The sequence below is a fragment of the Grammomys surdaster genome, unplaced genomic scaffold (assembly GCF_004785775.1).
Source record: "Grammomys surdaster isolate TR1022 unplaced genomic scaffold, NIH_TR_1.0 64, whole genome shotgun sequence".
Taxonomy (NCBI): Eukaryota; Metazoa; Chordata; class Mammalia; order Rodentia; family Muridae; genus Grammomys; species Grammomys surdaster.
Window position 1 is genome coordinate 4,789,744 of NW_021604566.1, and position 21,022 is coordinate 4,810,765.

Here is a 21,022-nt window from a genome sequence, read left to right on the forward strand (position 1 = left end):
ACCTTGTTGGAGACAGACTCTCCTGCTGGGTTTGCTGGGCTATCCAGTCCTGTGAACATCTCAGATTCTTCTGTCTCTGCCCATTTAACTTTAGCTGTACTGGGATTACAGATGCTTACTAAAGCAGCATCCAAAAAGATTTCCTTTCTCCCCTAAGAAGTAAGATGTCAAAACTTTAGAAAGGACAGTAAAAATACCTCTTTTTAAAAACATATAGGACAGGATGGTATTTAAGTAAATTAATTAAGTTCTCTGATGCTATTATCAATAATAAAGAAACTCAAAGCCCAGTTTCAATTAAAGGAGCTTTGATTAGAAATGAAGAAATGTTTTCTTTTTAGAGAATTAGATAAACTTACAGCATCCATGATGTGGAGAGCTATTGAGACAAATAGTGAGTGTGAATTTGCAAATGGGATGGATCATTTTATGACTGTTAACATAAAATTTGAAGCTCTGAGCCAAGATTGTAATTTAAAGATAATAAAATCTCATGCTTCAGGGTATAAGTTAATCACCTGCAAGGGCCAGGAAGGATTTGCTTCTCAGAAGTAACAATGTACAATAGAAGAGGTGCATAAATTTTGTTTAATTTTCAATGCATCAAGTATTGGTCAGTACTGAAAACATGAACCAAATTAGATGGACTATTAATTTGATTTGGTCCAGCAACTCTTATATTATTGTTTCCACTGAGTTTTATGTCTTGTGTTTATACTTTGCTATTTTAAATAACAATTATTTTTGCAATCTTTCATTTTTATAGCACACATCATTGCCAGAATGGGGGCATTTATATACTCTGCAGCATCGTCTTCATTATACAAAGTAAATGAGAATGCAGTTCTCTTGGATGGTCATCAACTTGCTTAATAAGAACTTTCTTAAGGCATTTAGTGCTATACCCTTTGTACATCTTGCACATATCAAAGGAAATCTCCACCATAAGGCCCAAAAGATCTCTGCTGCTACTAGCTTTCCCTTTTCCCTAAAAAAGATACCACCCAGATCCTGTAGTTCAAATACAAGAGGAAAGAGAGCATAGTTAGAAACTAACAATAAATAACAGGTCAGACGTCATGTGTGTAGAGCCCTTCCCTAACATGCATGAGGTCTTGTGTCCAATCCCCAGAACTGGAAAAAAAAAGTTTAAAGAACACATCTCTCATCTAAAAATATCAAGATCTTTGGTTGATTTTCAATTTATATTAGTAACACCATGTTTGCCAGATGATTGACATGCAACACTGCAAAATGAAAAGGTTGAAGGTTGAAACAATTTTAAGTTACTTAACACATGTGAGAGAGTAATTCTGATTTCTAATTGGCAGGTATATGTAGTTATATGTAGGGCAACTGATTGGCAGAGTTGTTGGATCGCTTTTGCATTTTCATTGGAAGAACAATGAAGGAATACTAAATTTATGATTTCTTTGTATTTCCATTTAGTGATGAATTCATGACTACTTGCTATCAAAAATGAATGTATTCTACCTATCTCCAAAACAAGTCACTGTAATTAATGGATGGCAGTTGTACTGGTCTAATTAATAGTTTGTCATAAATGGAGTTAAAAGCTGCCTTGTCTCCCATCCACATGACTGACCTTTGCATAAAGGGACAAATTCTCCACATCTGGGTGGGACACTGCAAGCATACCTGTCAGGAACTGTGGCCACCCAAACTCAACCTGAGCAAGGATGGCTGCAATAGACATGCTAATGTAGAAAGGGGAAGCTCAGAAGCCTAAAAAGCCAAAGAACTCCAGGCAACTAAGGAATGTGGAGCTGGTTTTTCCAAGAAAACAGCACACTAATTGTTTATCCAATACCAAATCGACAACCCTAAAATCAGACATACAAGTACCATTATACAGACTGATCAGGTTGTATATATGCGTTGAAGAATCCACAATTAAAGAAAAGGGAGGATGGTTGTGAAAGAGAGCAAGGAGGGGTGTATGGAAGGGCTTGGAAGGGGAATGATATGTTATCATCTCAAGAAGTTTAAAAATTATTTTTAAAAATGATGAGCCTGAATGGTAGTGTATCTGAAGGGCAGCATGCAGGGCTGGCATTCCTTCTCTTTTAGGCACTATGTAGCTTGTCCTAAAAATAGAAAGACAAACAAAGAAAACTGACATGCAAGGGGTGCTTCAAGCCTTGAGATCCTTCTGTGGTGCTTGGGAAGCTGGAGGCTATGTCTAGGTAAGAGACCTCGACATGGACACCAGCATCTGCATGAGGCTCTGCCCAAGGACATCCAGTCATGCATTCATTCGGCACACGTGTGTTCTTTGAGCTTCTCTAGCTTCATGAGTCACAGAGAAGCAGGTCCCTGAAACTTAAAGATCTCTTTCTTTATCCAGGACATCTTGGTAAAAACACAATGTAGTAAGAGAACTTAGTCTACAGTGGATATGGAAGTGACTCAACGGTAATTTAGTGTGAGGATACATGCTGCATGCATCTGTGGTGGACACAGAAATGGGCCAACAGGTTATTTAGCCTGTGAAATTCAACTGTTTACAAAGTAAAGAGAGAAAGAATTTTTTTTTAAAAAAGTAGCTTCCTGAAATTCTCCCTCTGTGTCAGAAACTGCACGTTAATTGTTCTCTACATTGTTTTTAGAAATCTAGTTAGTTTGAAAACACAGTAGCCCTGGCAAGTAAACAGTTCTGGTATTCCAAAGCAGCTTTAGATGCTGGCTAGTCTTTATATTCTTTGTTGTGCAGAAGATACATGCCTTATAGAGAATGGTTTTCACTTAATTATCCATGAGGAAAAGAGCCCTCCCTTACTGTGGAAGCTCTTCCATGGGGAGGGACCATCAGTCAGTTCAAGATCACTTCCCCAAGTCCTGTGTCCCAGAGGTGTGTATGATCTTCAGCAATGGGTTCATACCTTCAAGTTCTAAGATGGAATGGAGGACCATGGCAGTAGCCTATGTTGTTTGGGGAGAGTTTTTTTTTTTTTTTGAAGTCCTCTGATCAACAACTCAAAAGAAAGTTTTCTATGCCTAGTATTGAGACTTTAGTTGCATAGTCTATGATTCAGAAGGAAGCATTATGTCCCTGGATGGAATAAGCCCCTTTAACCTTCCCCATTACACATACAAACACATACACACACACACACACACACACACACGTGCGCGCGCACACACACACACATTATACATGTGTTTTTAAGTAAGTCTATAAAATAGTATTTCCCTATTTTTTCAAGCGTATTTAGTGGTACTTCTCTCTCTCCTTCCTCCCACTTCCTCTGTATTACTATCCCTTCCTTCCCTCCATATTTTTGTCTTCCCCATCTTTCTCTCCTTTTTTTCATAACACCTGTGTCCTATTACTCCCCTCTTCAGAGCCCCTCACCCTCATTACCATGGTATCTCTGTGTCCCCACCCCCTCAGGTCACATCTAGTCATGTACCCAGGTGTAAAACTCAGAGCTAGGAGCCACAAATAATAAAAACATGCTTGTAAAAACAGTGTTTATCTGTCTGGGTATGGATTACCTCACTTCATGTACTATTCTCGTCCATTCACATGAAAATTTCATGGTTTCATTCTCCTTTATAGTTGAATAGTATCCACAGTGCATATGTGCCACATTCATATTATTCATGCATCAGTTGAAGGACATTTAAGTTGTTTCCAGTTCCTAGACAATGTAATGGGAATGGCTGAACAAATATCTGTGCCATAGGATGTCAAGGCCTTTGGGCATATGCCAAAGGTTAGTATTGCTGAGTCATTTGGTGGATCTCATTTTAGTGTTTTGAGAATTTTAGGAACTATGCCAGTTTGTAATCCCACCAACAGTGGATGCGGGTTCTCCTTCCCCTGCATCCTCAGTAGCATCATTGTCAGTCAGATTCTTGACCTTAACCATCTGACTGGCATAAGATGAAATCTCAAAGTAGTTTTAATTTGTACTTCCGTGATTGTTATGAATTCTGAACACTTTTAAAAGATATTTCCACAACTTTTATTTCTCCTTTTGAGAACTCTCTGTTCAGATCCATACCTACAAACAACAACAACCAGCCTGACAATCCATCCCTAGTGCTACAATAATGGTGCTTATGTTTGAGAGGTAACCAGCAGCTAACTGAAATTAAAGTATGATCAATAGGGAAAGAAATCGCCTCTGGTACTCCAAACATAGGCAACTACCTGTATCTAAAAAGGTCACAGATTCTAAAGGAGAATCTTCCACTGACATTTCCCATATCAGCATAGATTCCAACTGTATTTTAAATCCAACAGATAAATGTAGCCTGCACATCTCATTAAAGAAACCACTTTTGAAGTAGACAGAGGCAATTACAGAGATCTACAACTGGTCAAATGTAAGAGAATGTCACTGGGCATGCCCAGCCCTGATTGCTACATCTGCAACATAGCCCCTATACACAAGTGAAGAAGGGTGATAAGACTGTAAGAGGGCTGGAACAAAGGCCAGGCTGTGGTGGCACAGGCCTTCAGTCTCAAGTACTCAGGAAGCAGAAGCAGATCTCTGAATTGGAGGCCAGCCTGGTCTACAGAGGGAGTTGCAGGACAGCTAGAGCTACACAGAAAAATCTTGTATTAAAAAATAAAACAAAACAAACAAACACAAAAAAGAATGAGAAGAACAAGAATAAGAGAAAAAGAAGGAAGAGGAGAAGGAGGAGAAATACCTTCTCTATAGATACAACACAGATGCTGAAACCATGGGATCTCAACAGTATGGCTCCCTAAACAAGACCTGCGCAATTCTGTTAGTTAACTTGCCAACATAGATGGGGAAGTTTCACAAAGCTCATGGAGAGCTCTAGGCATCGATGGCTGCTAAGAGAGTTGAGAAAGGGAGAGTGCCGTTTCCCCAGGGACAAGCCACCTGATAGGTTATTGAGTTCCAACTGGCCAACCCTAAACACTAAAAGGGCTCAATTTGAATATCTGTATATATATATATATGTATATGTGTATGATGAATATATAGTTTTCTATAACTCTCCCTGTTAAAAATTCAGTTAACCTTTTGACCTTTGCTTTAAATTATTAACTTAAATACAGAAGCAAAGCAATCTAATTAGAAGTTTTCCGTCATTGAAAACATCCTTGGGAACTACATTTCATAGACTCTTTCTGTCTGCAGATCCTTTTACAGTATTATTTGATGAATAATTTTTGGCATTTTGAGGTTACTATACAATACAGGGAATACAAACTTGTATTCCAATTCTACTAATGAAAATAGTCTTGGGAGATGGAGGGTGGTTAGACCTCCTTGGGTATGGTATGCCTTTCCATCAGCTCTGAATAGAAAAGTTAACCTCCCTGAACCCAGATTCCCATGGGGTTTTTTTTGGGGGGGGTGAGTGTATGAGTGTGTGTGAGTATATGAGTGTGTATGAGTGTATGAGTATGTGAGTATATGAGTGTGTATATGAGTGGGTGTGTATGTTTTGTGAGGGTATGAGTGTGTATGAGTGTATGAGTGTGTGTGAGTATATGAGTGTATAAGTGTGTTCATGTATGTGTATGAGTATGTGAGTGTATGAGTGTATATACAAGTGGGTGTGTATGTTGTGTGAGTTTATGAGTGTGTGTGAGTATATGAGTGTGTATGTGTGTATGAGTGTATGTGTATGAGTATGTGAATGTATGAATATGTATACAACTGGGCGTGTATGTTGTGTGAGTGTATGAGTGTGTTTGAGTGTATGTATGTGTGTATGAGTGTATGTGTATGAGTATGTGAGTGTATGAGTGTGTATACGAGTGGGTGTGTATGTTGTCTGAGTGTCTGAGTGTGTATGAGTGTATGTATGTATATATGAGTATGTGTATATATTAGTGTGTATGTGTGTGTTTATGAGTGTATGTATATGTATGTGAGTGTGTGTATGAATGTGTGTAAGTGTATTCATGTGTGTATGTGTCAACTATGCCAGCATAACTGACTGAGTTCCTTGGATCGGCAGAGGGCTGAGGGCGAGAGAAAGAAAGACAAGGAGTCATCTGGTAAAGAACCAAATGCTATATTTTCAACTGCATAGCTCCCTTTTATACTCCCCACAAAACAGGAACACAAACAAGAACAGGAATAAAAAACAAGAACAAGGATCAAAACAGGAACAAGGAGATACATTTGGCAGCCTACCACCTAAGTTTGGATTTCTCCTTGAGCAGTCTTCTCGGGGAAATGCATAGAGACGGGGGATCGGGCACAACAGCACAGGTGCAGAGGATGGTGACTCACATGTATGAGTGTGTGTGTGTATGTATCTATGAGTGAGTGAGTGTCATATAAATGTGTATATGAGTTTGGTGTATATGAGTGTGAGTGTATGAGTATGTAAGTATATATTATATGAGTGAGTGTGTATGTGTGTGTGTATATGTGTGTATGAGTGTGTGTGAATGTATGAGTGTTTGTATGTGGGTGTGTGCATGTGCCTCTGTGTGTGTGTGTGTGTGTGTGTGTATGTGCATCTTCAGCTCCCAGTGCTTCAGACTGGCCTGTAACAATGAAGCTGTCTAGCTTGAGCTCCTCCAACGGACATTCTCTGCATTTGGACCTGTTGTAGATCTCTACAGTAGCCTTTGTCCTTATTTCATCATGACATTCTCATACATCCATTCATATTGGCATAGTGATTAATGTTATCATTGTGCAGGTCTTGTTTAGGCAGCCATACTGTTGAGCTTCCATGGTTTCAAGCATCCATGTTGTCTAGAAGGCACTATCCTGGATCAGATGTCCTTGTCTTTTTCTCTCATAATCTTCCCACCCTTTCTTCAGTGATATTTCCTGTGCCCTGTGTATAGGACTTATATTGCAGATGTAATGATCAGGGATAGGCATCTCACTGTGACATTATCTGCATTTTGACCTGTTGTGGATCTGTGTAATAATCTATTTCCTTATTCCATCATGACATTTTCACATATGGCACATTTTGGTATATTTTCTAAGGGGTCATATATATCCTCCCTATAAGACAGCAATAAGAAATTGAGAATCGCCTACCACAATGGGCAAAGGCAGCAAATCCAACACACACACACACACACACACACACACACACACACAAGGATCACTCTTACTGTGAGTCATTTACTTTCTCTGTATCCCTGAGAGTGCCTGCACTACATTGCTCATAATGCTTCAGACTGGTCTGTGATAATAGCTAGCTTATGTTGACTTCCCATCCATAAAGGCTATGGATAGAGAGTAGCATTGTCCAAGCAAGAGGGACATCAAGGCCTTCAGTGGACACACCATCCCTACACTGCTGAGAGAGGACTCATCCAGGGCTGTTAGTGAGGGTCAGAAGAGCTAACTGGTAAACCAAAGAGCCGCATCAAAGTCACAGGTAAAAGTGTGTATGATTCCTCAAGACAGGCTTGGCAAAAGTGGCTTTCTTCTCCAGAGCACAATTGATCCTTCCCCTCCACTTGGATTCCCATCCTGCCCTTCCTTGTTCATTACTCTCTTCTCTCAGGAAATGAAAATCTAGGTTCTTCCCTGGAAGGTGATGCCATAGGGTTAGTCTTTGTTTCTTCTCAGCTGCCACTGAAATGCCTGGGTTTTAAGTCAATTAAAAGGTTATCAGGTGTGGAAAATTTAGAGCAAGATTATATTAATTTATGATGGAGTCTAAAATATCAAAGTGAGAGTATTTTTATCCACTTCATTAGTGAGGACAATTTATCAGCAACTTCTTTTTAAAAGAAAATTCAAGATACATTCTGAAGTTTCTTTGAAGACATATTAATATGATTTTCCATAACGTTTGGAAGGTATTTTAGACTTCCTTAATAGTTATTTCTATCAACCAGCTTTGTTTTCTTTGTGTAAACATCAAGGCTCTGTAACAACACAGGGAGAAATAACTAAACATATGATCAGTAGGAGAGCTGAACTGAATTACTTTGAGAGTGAGATGACTTACAGTGATAAAGGTGTCCTCCTCCATCTTCCTATCTTCCCTTGGATGACCAAAATAGTCAGAGCACTTAGGCAAAGGAAAAGGAGTGAAATGTCATTATGGCTTGCTTTAGATTTCGTAAAAGAGTGAATTAGAAACTCTATGTTGTATAAGTTATGGTAAAACAATCATGGAATGATCCTTATATAAGAAACACAAGAATAGTAATGGGTGTTGATTCTCTTGAAATTCCTTGAGAAAATTCACAAACATCCTGAGACTAGGATCATGCACAGAAACCTGTATCCTAATGCCTGCTGTTCTTTGTTCCCTCTGCAGAGCTACAATGATCCTGTTGATGTTAAGACATCTCAGCCACCCCAGCTGGTCAACTCAAAGCCGTCAGTGTTCCATGGGCCCAGCCAGGCCCACTCAGCTCTGTACCTAAGTTCTCACTATCACCAACAACCAGGAATGACTCCTCAGCTCACCGCCATGCATCCGAGCCTCCCCAGAAACATAGCACCTAAACCCAATAACCAAATGCCAGTGACTGTCTCTATAGCCAACATGGCTGTGTCCCCACCACCGCCCCTCCAGATCAGCCCACCTCTTCATCAGCATCTCAGCATGCAGCAGCATCAGCCTCTTGCCATGCAGCAGCCCCTTGGGAGTCAGCTCCCCATGCAGGTCCAGACTGCCTTACACTCCCCCACCATGCAGCAAGTAAGTCTCTACGCCATTTCTGTACATGCTGGGGAAGGGAGGGGCCGGATATCAAGCAATGGCTAGAGGGAGTGGTTAATCTATTGGAACGGAGAGAGACCTCAAATATTTGACAGACTTACATCTGGAAAATATAATTTACAAGGGGTAAGTTGTCAAAATCAGGCATTGATAGCACTTCCTCTCAAATAACTGCTTTCGGTGGCCCCTTTGTTTCTGGTTTGTTTCTTTAGTGCTAACATGTGCTAAGATGCCATGTATCTCATAGATCTTGTTGAAACAGAGTCTGTAATTTCTTTCTAATGCCATTAGGAAATGAGGCTTTCTTAACTGGGATGACCCTTGAGTTCAATAATTGGAACAAAATGAAATCAGATTGAATTCCAAATTTAGTAGAGTTCTAGAAACAGTAAGAGCCAAACAGTAACTAGTGCTTCATTTAGAAATGTATACAAAGAGCCTGGAATGAGTATCTTTCCAACATGCAACAGACCCTGGGTCTAATCCTTAGCATGGTAAATGCAAGTGTGTGTTGGGTGTGTGTTGGTGAGCAGGGAGGGTATTTGTCCTCTGCATAAATAAGAAAACATGAGACGTTTCTGGGTAATTTTGTTTAGTTTTTACTTGAAATCAAATTTTCTTTTCAGATTTCTTTTTGAGGTTTTGATGTTCTTTTCTAATTTGAGAATTAAAGGCATACTCTACAAACTCAGTGGAATGCAAATACCCCAAAAGCTCACTTTCGAAAATAGGCAAAGGTCAAAACTACAAATCATAGCAAACTTAACCACTGCCATTCAATTATGCTTTTCCCAGAGTTGGAAAAAATACATAAACACAGCTTCCTACAAAATCCATATCTAGCTGTTTGTACATAGAGTGCATGCTTACCCTAGGAAAAGTAGAGGAAGGAGAGATGCAGAAGGATGAACCATGTCTAGGCAGTCTAAAAAGAATTTTACTATGGTTATTATAGACAAGGTTTCTGAGAGCTGACTACAGCAAACTCAGTACTTACATTTAAATTCTTAGAAACTTTGCAAGACTAGTGCTAGTCTTGCATGATGCATGAAGAAACTGAAGATTAGATTAATAAGCTCACAAGGTGAGAGCTGAAATTCAAATCCAGATCCAGTCAGAACTTTGAAGCATCATCCTTAATGCTTAGTGTCTGCCTCTCAGCCTTAAGCTTTTTTGTAGACTATTAGCAGACTTGGAACAGAAAACTTTAGAATGCTTTTTAAATCTTAGTTTCTTCTCAAATCAAACATTTTATGAAAAACAAAGGAATTCATCAACTCACTATCTTCCTTGGTTCCTAAACCAAATACATTAATAGCTAAATGTCTTACCTACACATCACAACCAGTTGCTGAACCTGACTCACTAGAGGAAAGCCTAAGGTGGTAACAGTCTCTGACCTCCAGCCAGGCCTCCAAATAAATTTATGACCAAGAGATGTTAATAGGGTAGAATCTTCACCCTTTGCATCAGATGTTACTCACAAGGAAATGGACACCATTGAACGCCTTCTTATTTTAGTGGATCAATGGTATGTGCATGATGAATAAGCATTTTGAGAGCTGTCACTTTCACGAGGGTGGGTTGACACCTGCTTGCAGGTGCTGTGGGCTCCAGGCGTGTGGTGATCACTATGCTCTAGTTCATCTACTTCTTCCCAAGGGGGAAAAAAAAAGAAAACAAAGAGACAATCTTATCCACCATTCAGAGGGACAGAAATACCCAGAATGGAGACTCTTTTCCTAATTTGTCCACTCTTTCCTATACTAACTCCTTGAATAACATATAGGTCACCATGAATAGCTTTCAACTCTTTCAGAATTACAAAAGGCTACTTGTACAAATGCAATAGATTTATTCCAATATACAAAAGTCTTAATATAGGGGAGAAAGGAATAACTCTTATTGTTTTAAACAAGGTATTTTTTAGTCTATAAGTCAGCTGTGTTAGTATATCTCTGTGAAGCCATGGACTGTGCCATTAGACAGAAAATTTGGTGAAGTTGAGTGGATTCAGAAATCCTGGTGTAAGGTTGTTGGGATCCCGAGTCTGCTCTGCCACAGGGCATGGCCAATTGGGGAGCCAGGACATAGGAAGTTGACCAAGCTTACCCCACATTGTCACTGGGCTGGTGTTGGGCTTCCCTGCCTGTGGTGAGGCTGGGACCATCTAGTTCTCAGGCTCTTGGACATGTAGACACTACTGCCTCAGAAGAGCTGAGAATGGAGTGGGGGTCCCTTGGGCTGGATCTGGCCTGGGGTCAGGAGGGGGAGGGGAAAAGTGGAGCTCTGGCTGGTCAGGGGGCTAGGGGGAGTTTTTGGCTTGATGGTGGCAGTCTTGGGCTTGGCTTGAGCATGGGGGTGGTCATGGCTAAGAGTGAAGAGACGCCTTCTACGGGAGGTTAGACAGTGGCTTTATAGGCAAAAGCCTTCTCCATGGCTCTCCATGGTGAACTCTGATGAAAAGAGGCAGTCCATGGTTTCAAGACGTTTATTATCATGGCGGAAAGTGGATGTGTAAATCCATACCCCACTTCTCAGGGTGAGCCTGAGATTAAATATCTTTTGCAGGGAGGAATGTCTGGGAAGGAGACCTTATTGGCTAAGCCTCCAGGCCTCTAGGCCTCTAGACCTCATTAATGGAGATCTGTCTTGAGCCTACGTGACTATAGGATACATCCTTTACATGAAGAGGGGCTTGGGGTGTTATTCTTATGTGTCTGATGACCACAAATCTATGGAGGGTTGCAGCTAGTGATATGGGCCTGGTTCCTGGGAACACAAACACCTACCATCCCTTCAGGGTCTTCAGGGCTTTGAGCCTTAGCTCAACCAGGGACCAAGCTACCTTTCATGGGCCCACATTCCAGTACCCTCATACTTGACTGTAGGTGTTTCATGTATTCCTGACCAGGTTTCTGACCTGAGACATATAACCATGACACCCCATGGAGAGGACTGTGAGAATCAGCCATGTAGGGGTAGTGTTTGAGGCTCCTCCACATGCAAATGAGGCATCCCTAACATCTCAGACCAAGTCAATAGAAAACATCTGTTTTTAGACCCTGACCCACCCCAAAATGTATCTAAGACCCTGTCCACAGGAATAAAAGCCACACAAGAGTTATTTCATCAAAGACTGTCCGAGACCATCTGTCATATAGAGCGATAACACTTGGAGAAGAGAGTTCTCCCCAAAGTTTTTGCAGCTGGAAGCTGCTGGAGACTACGTCGATCATTTCTCACTCAATGGCAACAACCTTGGCTCCTAGCCCTTGTGCCCCGCTGGCCCGCTGCAGCATAGCATCTACCTGTACCACACTGACTCCAGAGCATCAAATTCACCCTCCCAGCTCATGTCCACAGATAGTATCTGGTACACAGACCAGCAACTGGCATTCAACTTGGGGCATGAACCCACTATCCTGAGATTAAGAGTCTCCTGCTCTACCCACAGTCACTCCAATGACACTTCTTTTAAAAATAAAAAAGGAGAATTGTGGGGCAAGGGCAACCATGTCACCAGACAAAACATGGGAAGATTGAATCTATTTAGAAACTCCAGTATTCTCATATCTGAGACCAGTAGGCGTTTCATCTGCTCCCGACTGGCTCCTGCCCTGGAACACATGACCACAGCACCCTACATGAAGATCATGACCATTAGTCAGGTAACACAGAATTCTCCATGCCAATGAGGTACCAAGATGGCCCAACCCTGAGGGTTTAACCAATAAGCTTCCATTTCTGGATAGTCCTTCTTGCAGAAGGTATTTTATCTCTGGTCTACCCTGAGTAAGTTGTATGAACCCGTTTTCCATGATGAATAATAAATAAAGCAAAGACCATCTCATCAAGAACCGCAGTGGGGAAAGCCTTCGTCATACAGAGCCAGCTCTCCTTAGTCTCCCCCAGAAGGCCCCTGTGCCCTCTGCACTCCCTGACACTGGCTGCTAAGCAAAGCTAGAGTTCCCCCTTCCCCTGGCCCTTGTGCCCATCATCCCTGCCTTGCACTTCCCAGAGGCATCTGGGTATCCAGGAGTTAGGGAACACAAGCTTCAGCCTCACCCTGCACCATCATTTCTCACCTGGGCAGGGGGTCCCCTTCTTAGGATGCATTCTCCCACCCCTAAGTGGTGCATCAGAGCTTCCCATGAGCCCTACACCCATGACTGTGTAGGGTAAATGCAACCTCAGCACCTCCCTTTTCATCTGCCAAGCAGAGTTTCCACACCACAGTGGTGAGGCAAGTCGAAGAACCACATATTTCAACAAGTGTTGGAGCTAGAGATTACAATAAAAGATAATGACAGGAACTCACAATGAAGAAAAATAAAAATAGCATTGGCTAAAATCACTTTCAACAGTGCTTTGACCATGTGAGCTCTTAGTAAAATAATCATGGGATAATAAAGCTCTAAGATATTATATGAGTAGTATGTCATACTATTTGGAGGAATTGTAGATTTGACTGTAGAGTCTTAATTCCTTGGAAGCTTAAGAATAGTTGATATGAAAAAAATAAGTTGAGTGCATCCTAATATGTGCCAGGTACTGCCTGGACTCTAAAACTTAAGTGATCTAAGAGTCTAGGGAAAAAGAGCCTTGCTCCCTGGAGTTGGACCATGGGAAGTGATAACAATCATGATAACAAGACAACAGGTGGAAATCCTATGGCAGTGACTCCTGAAGACACTGGTTCATGGAGGAAGGGCAGAGAGCACTCTCATAGCCCTCCTCGAAGCCTCAGAGACCAGGGGTGCAACCATTAAACCCTGGAAGATAGGAAGGGTGTATGGATGTTCCACCACAAAGCAGTAACCAGAAAAACAGGTTCCAGGAGATGAAAATCATAGGGACAGTATATGAGCCATGGGCAGGTAGACAGGGAAAGGAGCCTGCATATTAGAGAGACTAGAAACTACTGTCAGTTGACCATCTGAAGAAAAATGGAAGAGCTGGTACCCACTGATGGGATGTAGCCCCGTGTTGAGTTCACTGTTCACATCATGAATGAGATTTTAGCAGTAGATTCCAGGTGACCCGTCTGATTCATCACCCAATCCATCTTCATCCTGAAGCTATTTGCTTCCTAATATGTTGACCACATTCCTATCTAAGTACCAAAAGAGAGACAAAATAAAAATAATGGCTACTGTACTTTTTAAAAGTGGTCTCACATATCAGTATTACTTTAGATATTCTATTATTCCTTTGAAAAATGAACTTTTCCAACAACAAAAAAATTGTTGTTAATGTACCAAGAGTAATAGTCCCATTATATTCTTGAAGAATATCTTATTATACATTGAATTCTTGGACCTACTTTTTTGTTGTTGTTGTTGTTGTTTCAGTTTTCTTTCTGTGTCTCAGTGCACTTTTATTGTTGAATGAGGTCAAGAGAAAAAATCATTAATATCTGTCAACTTCCTTTATAACCTTAAGAAAAAAAATCTTTGTATGATAAGCACAGACAGATTTTCAATTTCCTTGTGTAATAAACAGCTGCTTTAGGATTTGGGTGTAACTTTAAGGTTTTCTTTTTTTTTTTTAAATCACATTGAGATTGATGAATAAATCAGCCATAAAGACAAAACATTGATGCCTGTTGAAAATACTTCTCCAGACAGACAGGAAATGAAATTAGTTTGCAGTAGCGTGGGGTTCTAAGGATCACTGTTTCGTGGTGCTACAGGCTTTCTCAGACTTGCTATGTAGCAAAACAAAACAGTGAGGGCTACAGAAATCTAATTAAAGAGCAAATGTCCCTTCTGACATCAAATTAATCTTTATCATGTTTCCTATTTTTATTTCAATCTGGCACCAGAAAATAAAATTTAAAATTCCAGGCATGCTACAAAACAGTTGGTGATTTTTTCTCCTGAGCATTAAAATGCAAAATATTCAGTCTCGTTTAATTAGACTGCTAAGCAAACATGTTTCAAAAAAATTTATATCATCATTGTTGGTTCCTATTTACATCCATAATAGACGTGTACCCGGCTCAAGGGTTGACCTAAGTGTCTTTTTATACAGGATTCTGAGGAATGTTTCCATTTCTATGTTGTAATTAAAATAATGTTAAATACTATTACTTTAGTTTGTACATGTATTTTTCTTGATCCTTGGTTGTTTGGAAAGAAATGACTTATTCAAATGTAGATTTTGAAGGTAGCATAGTTTTCCATGTTGGAACTTTGTAGACAATACATAATTTTGTTTTAACCTATTAATTTTAAAAAAATGTTTTTCTAATATTCTGACTCAACCTATAGAACTATTTCCACTGTTTGTATTATTTTTCCATGTGTCTGTACCTAAAACTAACTCAGGATATTTCTACTTATTATTTGTTTGGTCCTTGTTTGCTTTTAAGTTAGAGTTTGTCAGTTGTATCAAAAAAAAAAAAAACCCAGAGAACTTCACACTAAAGACATAGATAATTCTTGGTATTTACATGGTCATATTTACTGCAACATCAAAGTATCTTTCTTCATAAAAATGCATGATTTATCAAGCCACTGTTATAGGCTAGGCCCTGAGACTATCCAGCAAGCACTACAAACAGAGATCACAGGCTGTTGATGAGCTCAGTGGTGAAAGAAACCAATACAGGGTCTCTCAGAATTTCCTTCTGCTCTCTACTTACTATCACACTGGACCCTAGTAACAGGAACTGAAGTGGGCAGTAGGTCAGGACCAGAGGAAATGATCTTTCACTGAAGCCAGTGAGGCTCCTTCCATGCTGGGAATCCAGGAAGACCTATAGAAAGGTTCCATCTGGGCTGGAAAGCTGGTGACAGCTGCCTTCCCTCAGGAAGATGCCTTCAGCCTGAGCTATAGCCCCACCTGCCCACCCCACCCCCACCCCAGAAATGACTCCTCCAAGGCACTTGCTACTTCGGAAATCTATTACTTTAAATGTGTGTTGGGTCAACAACTAGTATTATTGAACTCTGGACTTTTTGGTGACTTGTTGCCCATCACCCTGAATTTTGTCTCTCCGCAGTTTCAGTGGGAGTAGACATGGACACTGGTCTACAGTCTTTATCAGTGGAATGGTAAATCAGTAGATCTCTAGAAGTCAACCTGGGGGTTAAGGAAGATTGAGAGCAGGTGTGGTCTTCAAATCACTAAGTGAGGGACCATCTACACATGAGTAAAAGTCTAAGGAAATATCTTATTTAAAAAACAACCCTTTTTCCATCCTGCTTAGTTTAAGGAATATATCAATAATATTTCACCCTCCAAGGCAACTTGAATCTAAATTGTGCATGGTGCATTTTTAATCTTAATTTCTTGGATGTTAAAAACCATGGCTAGAATCTGCTGCAGAGACAACCATGAGATTAATAAGTTTCTTTCCGTGGTCACTTCCAGCAAAGCCTGCTTCTGCTGCTCTTGAATTCACCTGATAAGCTAAAAATAAATTGTGTATGATGCTTTTTGTTTACCAGATATAGCTATATAGTTCAGAGATTCTGTCCTTGAATTTTTAATAGCTTTCCTGGGATTAAAAGTCAACACTTCACCACTAGTGAATTAAAAGAATCTTCCTGAAGTCTGAATATTGTTTGCCAGTTAAGAGACTTTTCAATTAAAAATATTTGCTGTCTTTACATGGTTTACTCCCTGGGTTTTCCAGTGGCAAGTTGTTTTCTGTCTCTGTGTTAGTCCAACTACTGATTTAAAAAAAAAAAAAAAACTCTTTGGTTGAAATTTTTAGTTGATAGAGAAATACAAATAAAGAAAAAGAAGAAGCAGATGGTCCCATTGTGACTGAATGAAGAAAGGGGTTTTGAGTAACAATGTGTGAATAGGTATAGCCTAATAAAACACTCAGCCACCTGCTGCCTGAATCCTTCAGGAAGGCTCTGTTGCTTATTCTGGGGATTAACTATTAATGTATCTTTAGGTTGATAGAAAACAACAACTGTGAGGGGCTTAAGGTCGTTCTCCCTTTACTCAGACTGAGTTGGTTTTTCTACATTTTAAATTGTTTCCCAACCCAATTTATCTGCCCAAGGGTATAATGAAAGGGTTTTGGACACCTGGTTAAACGAAACAAAGCTAAGAATAATGAGATGATGGGTGTTTCTTTTTTACTTTAAGTCAGGGAGCCCCTTCCACTGGTTCCTACAGAAGTGAGGTGGCCTACCATGTTTACAGGCATGGATAACTATGTGCCTGCTTTTTTCTATGAAAGGTACCGCCTTTTCTCAAATGTAAATTTGTTTTTCCCACAGGGATTTACTCTTCAACCCGACTATCAGACTATTATCAACCCTACATCTACAGCCGCACAAGTTGTCACCCAAGCGATGGAGTATGTGCGTTCTGGGTGCAGAAATCCTCCCCCACAGCCGGTGGACTGGAGTGCCGACTACTGCAGTAGTGGGTAAGCAGCCGGCCATCGCCACCTGGTGGTGGAGAGTCTCACAGCATGAGCCTCAGTTCTTTGAGAGAGGGTCTCATGTCCAGAAAGGCTTCAGAAACATAATGTTCAAAAAGAAAAAAAAAGAAAAAGAAAAAAGAAAAAAAATACAGCCATCATCTTCTAGCGTTTCCAAGAACAAATGCCTTCATGTTTCTCTTTGCTAGGGATTTAGGTCAACTACCAGTGCGCTTTCCCTTGAGCGAGCTAGCGCAAATAATACAACCTTCACCACTCCCAACTTCTGCCACCCTCTCCCACTGTGGTTCTGATTTTCTTGTAACATTGTTTTCTTTCCATACAGGGGCATGCAGAGGGACAAAGCGCTGTACCTCACCTGAAAATCTCAACACCTCTCCTTTCCACTGAGGAATTCAGGGAAATCTTTTCACCATGGATTGCTTTGTGCATTCAAAGCAATTCTTCATTTTATTAGAAAATACAAGTTGCTAAGCACTTAGGACCATGTGAGCTTGTGGGTCACCCACGCTGGAAGAAATAGTCATGCTTCTTTATTATTTTTTTAATCTTTTATGGACGTTGTTCCTCTTCCCTGAAGGAAGTGTGGACCATTCTGATTTCTGTTGGTTTTGCTGTGAAGTGCTGCCGCTCTAGTAACTGCCTTAGCAACGGTAGATGTCTGGGGTAAATGGTCCTGGGTTTTCCATTGGTTTTCATAATGGGTGTTTATATGAAACTACTAAAGACTTTTTAAATGGCTTGATGTAGCAGTCATAGCAAGTTTGTAAATAGCATCTATGTTACACTCTCCTAGAGTATAAAATGTGAATGTTTTTGTAGCTAAATTGTAATTTGAAACTGGCTCACCCCAGTTTGTTGATTTCACTGCGGGGTTAAATTGGCAAACATTCATATTTTTACTTCATTTTTAAAAACAACTGACTAATAGTTCTATATTTTCAAAATACTTGAAAACATATTCCCAAATGATTTTAATTTAAAAACAAATTGGCTTTGTCTTATTGATCAGACAAAAAGAAACTAACTAGTGTGGAGGGAAGCGCAAACACATTTATTTTGTATTGCAGGAAAAAATTCCTTTTTTGTATCACTTTTGTGTAACGATTAATAAATGTCATTTAAGTCCTTTTATGTATAAAGCTGCCAAATGCTCACCTGGTATCTTAGCTGCAGAAACAGGTCCAAAAGCGCTAAGTGGTCATCTTTACCTATGGCTCTGTGTTACTGTTTCTTCATACCGTGTCTGTATTTAATCGTTTTCTTCTTCTTCTTTTTTTTTATGGAACTTGTTGCGCCTATTTATGAAATAATAAATATAGGTGTTTGTAAGTAAATTTGTTAGTATTTGAAAGAGGTTTCATTGATGTTTTAATTTTTGCTGGCAAAAAAAAAAAAAATCCATGCTTGGTGTGAATACTTACTTAGTTTTTACAGTGACATGAGTAAAACCAAATCTGCTTTTCATTTAGTAGCAACATAGAGTAAGGAATCTGTATTTTTGCATATCTTTTGTTGACATAAATGAAAAACAATTCTACTTAGCTGTCTTCTTTTCTTGAACAATACAACAGAAAATTGCCCCAGAAGTCTCACACTTGCCAAACCTAAGCAAACACCAGTGCAGCCTGTTCCTAAAAAGATAAGAAGAGCTGTTTCTCACTTCTCAATTCCAAAACAGTCACCACCACACCCCAACACACACATCTGCCAAAAATCAAATTCAAGTTGAGTCACCCAAAATTCCTCAAGCCACATGCTTCTCATGGCAAACAGAAAAGATTTAAGAATTGACCAAGGGTTTGGGAAGAGATCAAATGAAGATATCTTGTCTAGATATCTTTCTAGATATCAATCTAGAAAAGAAGGGCTAGTAATTAGACGAGCTAAAGAAATAGGAAAATCATGGAAACTGGAAGCAGTTGCTAGAAACTGAGAGTCCTAGTGTCTGCTCCCCTCTACTCTACTCTCCTCTTCCTTTTTCATGAATCTTGGATCCCCACTAGAGATTTGCTAGGAGGGGTTTGCATAGTTTTGATAGCAGAAGGGAAGAGTGAGCAAATGTCCCTTCCACAGGCTTCTGTCACGTAAATTCATCTGTCTGGACATGAAGAGAATGATGGTTTTGTGGAATGTATGAAATAACCTTAGCAATTTAAATACAAATACATCATGTAATCCAGTCAAAATTAAAAAGACAAAAGGCTTGCTTGCTTTGGATTGATTTTCAGACACTGTACAACATTGAATCACTCAGCATGTAATAACTAATAAATAATGCAGATCCAGTGTTATTATTAAAATGACTGGGGTTGAGAGCTCAAATTTTCCTGTCTTGGTACTGTATAAGAATTCATGTGATTGACTTCCCAGTTTATTGTTTGGCTGTTTAGTATTTTGGAAATATACCAGCACTGCTAATTAAACAATGTCTTTTATTATTGTATTATGATAAAGTATAGTTTTCCCTTATGTTAAGTCTAAACTGAGAAGAGTCCTACCAGATAAGACAAGAGATTTTTCAGGAGATTGTAGCTTTTCTCAGCAGGCAAAAAGAAAAAATATATCAAATATGAAATATATTATCAATGAAATTTTTACTGTACATGACTGTATTCTACTTTGAGATTCCTCAGACTTGAAAGGACATGTCCAGTGAAATGAGGAATCTCATATAAACATCAGTCCAGAAGTGACAGACCACAACAGGTATTAACAGCTATGGCGGCTTCAGAGGTTCTTTCCCAGAACCCCTTGAGTGTTTCTCACCAACCAAAATTGGTTGTTTTTAATTCTGCCATCTTCAGACACAGATAACTTATACTAAACTTACATAACTTGTTACCCAGAGAAGCAGTGGCTCCTGGATAGAGATCATTCCAGGATTCAATAATGAACATAAAACATCATCACTAGTTTATGCAGAATCAGAATGTTGGCTAAGCAGAGGAAGAAAACACTGTGCCAGTGGGGAGGACTTGGTTACATCTCTAACAGAAGCAAAGGCCAGTGTTCTAGAACCCTGGATTACGTCTACATGCGACTGAGTTTACAATGGGAAATGAGTCAGATCATGACATTCAGAGGGATCCAGCTCAGGAACATGGCTAAAGAGGAAGTTGTCTTCTGTGATAATTATTATTTGCTTTGTTAGAGGCAAGAAGCCCCTCTACATGGGACAAGAGCTGTCCACAAAACACCAGGATTAACCAAAGCAATGTGTCCTGTCCTAGCTCAGATTCACTGCCCAGAAGTTTTTAAAACTTAAAAATGCAAAACTAAGAATTAGTGCCACCAACTATCTCCTTCCATGCTAAAGAGTTTTCCCACTCATTCAAAAAGTCATTAGCTTGATCCATGTGACCTAGACAGTTCTCACCCTTACCTGCACAAGAAGCCATTTCTATGGTCCATCAGAAGATGGATTTAGCAACTAGAGACAGCTACTCTTTTAGCTGTAGCTTTATAATTTCTAAGGCTGTCTGAGGTACTTTACAAATCACTAAGCAAAAAAACACTCAAAAAGTAACTGACAGATGGTTTACACATTACTCCACTTAGAATCCATCTTGGAAAGTTCCAGCCCTGTAAGGAATATAGTAACCTGACAGATTCCGGTAGATCACAGTGTCTTTGTTAGAGAGAAGTTGCTGTCTACTAAAACATGAAAACCTGTAACAGGTAGTTTTTCTCACAATGTTGCTTGTAGAATTGTCACTGACTACATTCTTAGTCTACTGTTAACCCTCCTTTTAAAGTGAGGATAGAATAGAAAACTCCCTAACTGTATTGCTGTCTGTCGGGCAATGAATAACAGGAGCAAAGGATGACCCAAAAGTAGGATAAGTTCAGCCCCTACATATGTAAATCATTGCCAAAATCTTTCCCTCTCTTCACTCCCCCTCCACCTCCCTCTCTACCTTCCCCTCCCTCTCT

General features: G+C 39.8%; 1 protein-coding gene across 1 annotated transcript in view; it reads left to right on the top strand.

Annotated features, from left to right (window-relative positions):
* Nucleotides 1–19,512, top strand: part of Tox (thymocyte selection associated high mobility group box) — a 299,289-nt gene extending 279,777 nt beyond the window's left edge. Inside the window, exons 8-10 of the mRNA XM_028769243.1 lie at nucleotides 8,266–8,652; nucleotides 16,920–17,071; nucleotides 17,412–19,512. Of these exons, the coding sequence (XP_028625076.1) occupies nucleotides 8,266–8,652; nucleotides 16,920–17,071; nucleotides 17,412–17,448 (576 nt within the window). The 3' untranslated portion in view covers nucleotides 17,449–19,512. The remainder of the gene's footprint in view (nucleotides 1–8,265; nucleotides 8,653–16,919; nucleotides 17,072–17,411) is intronic.
* The last annotated feature ends 1,510 nt before the right edge of the window (nucleotides 19,513–21,022 follow it).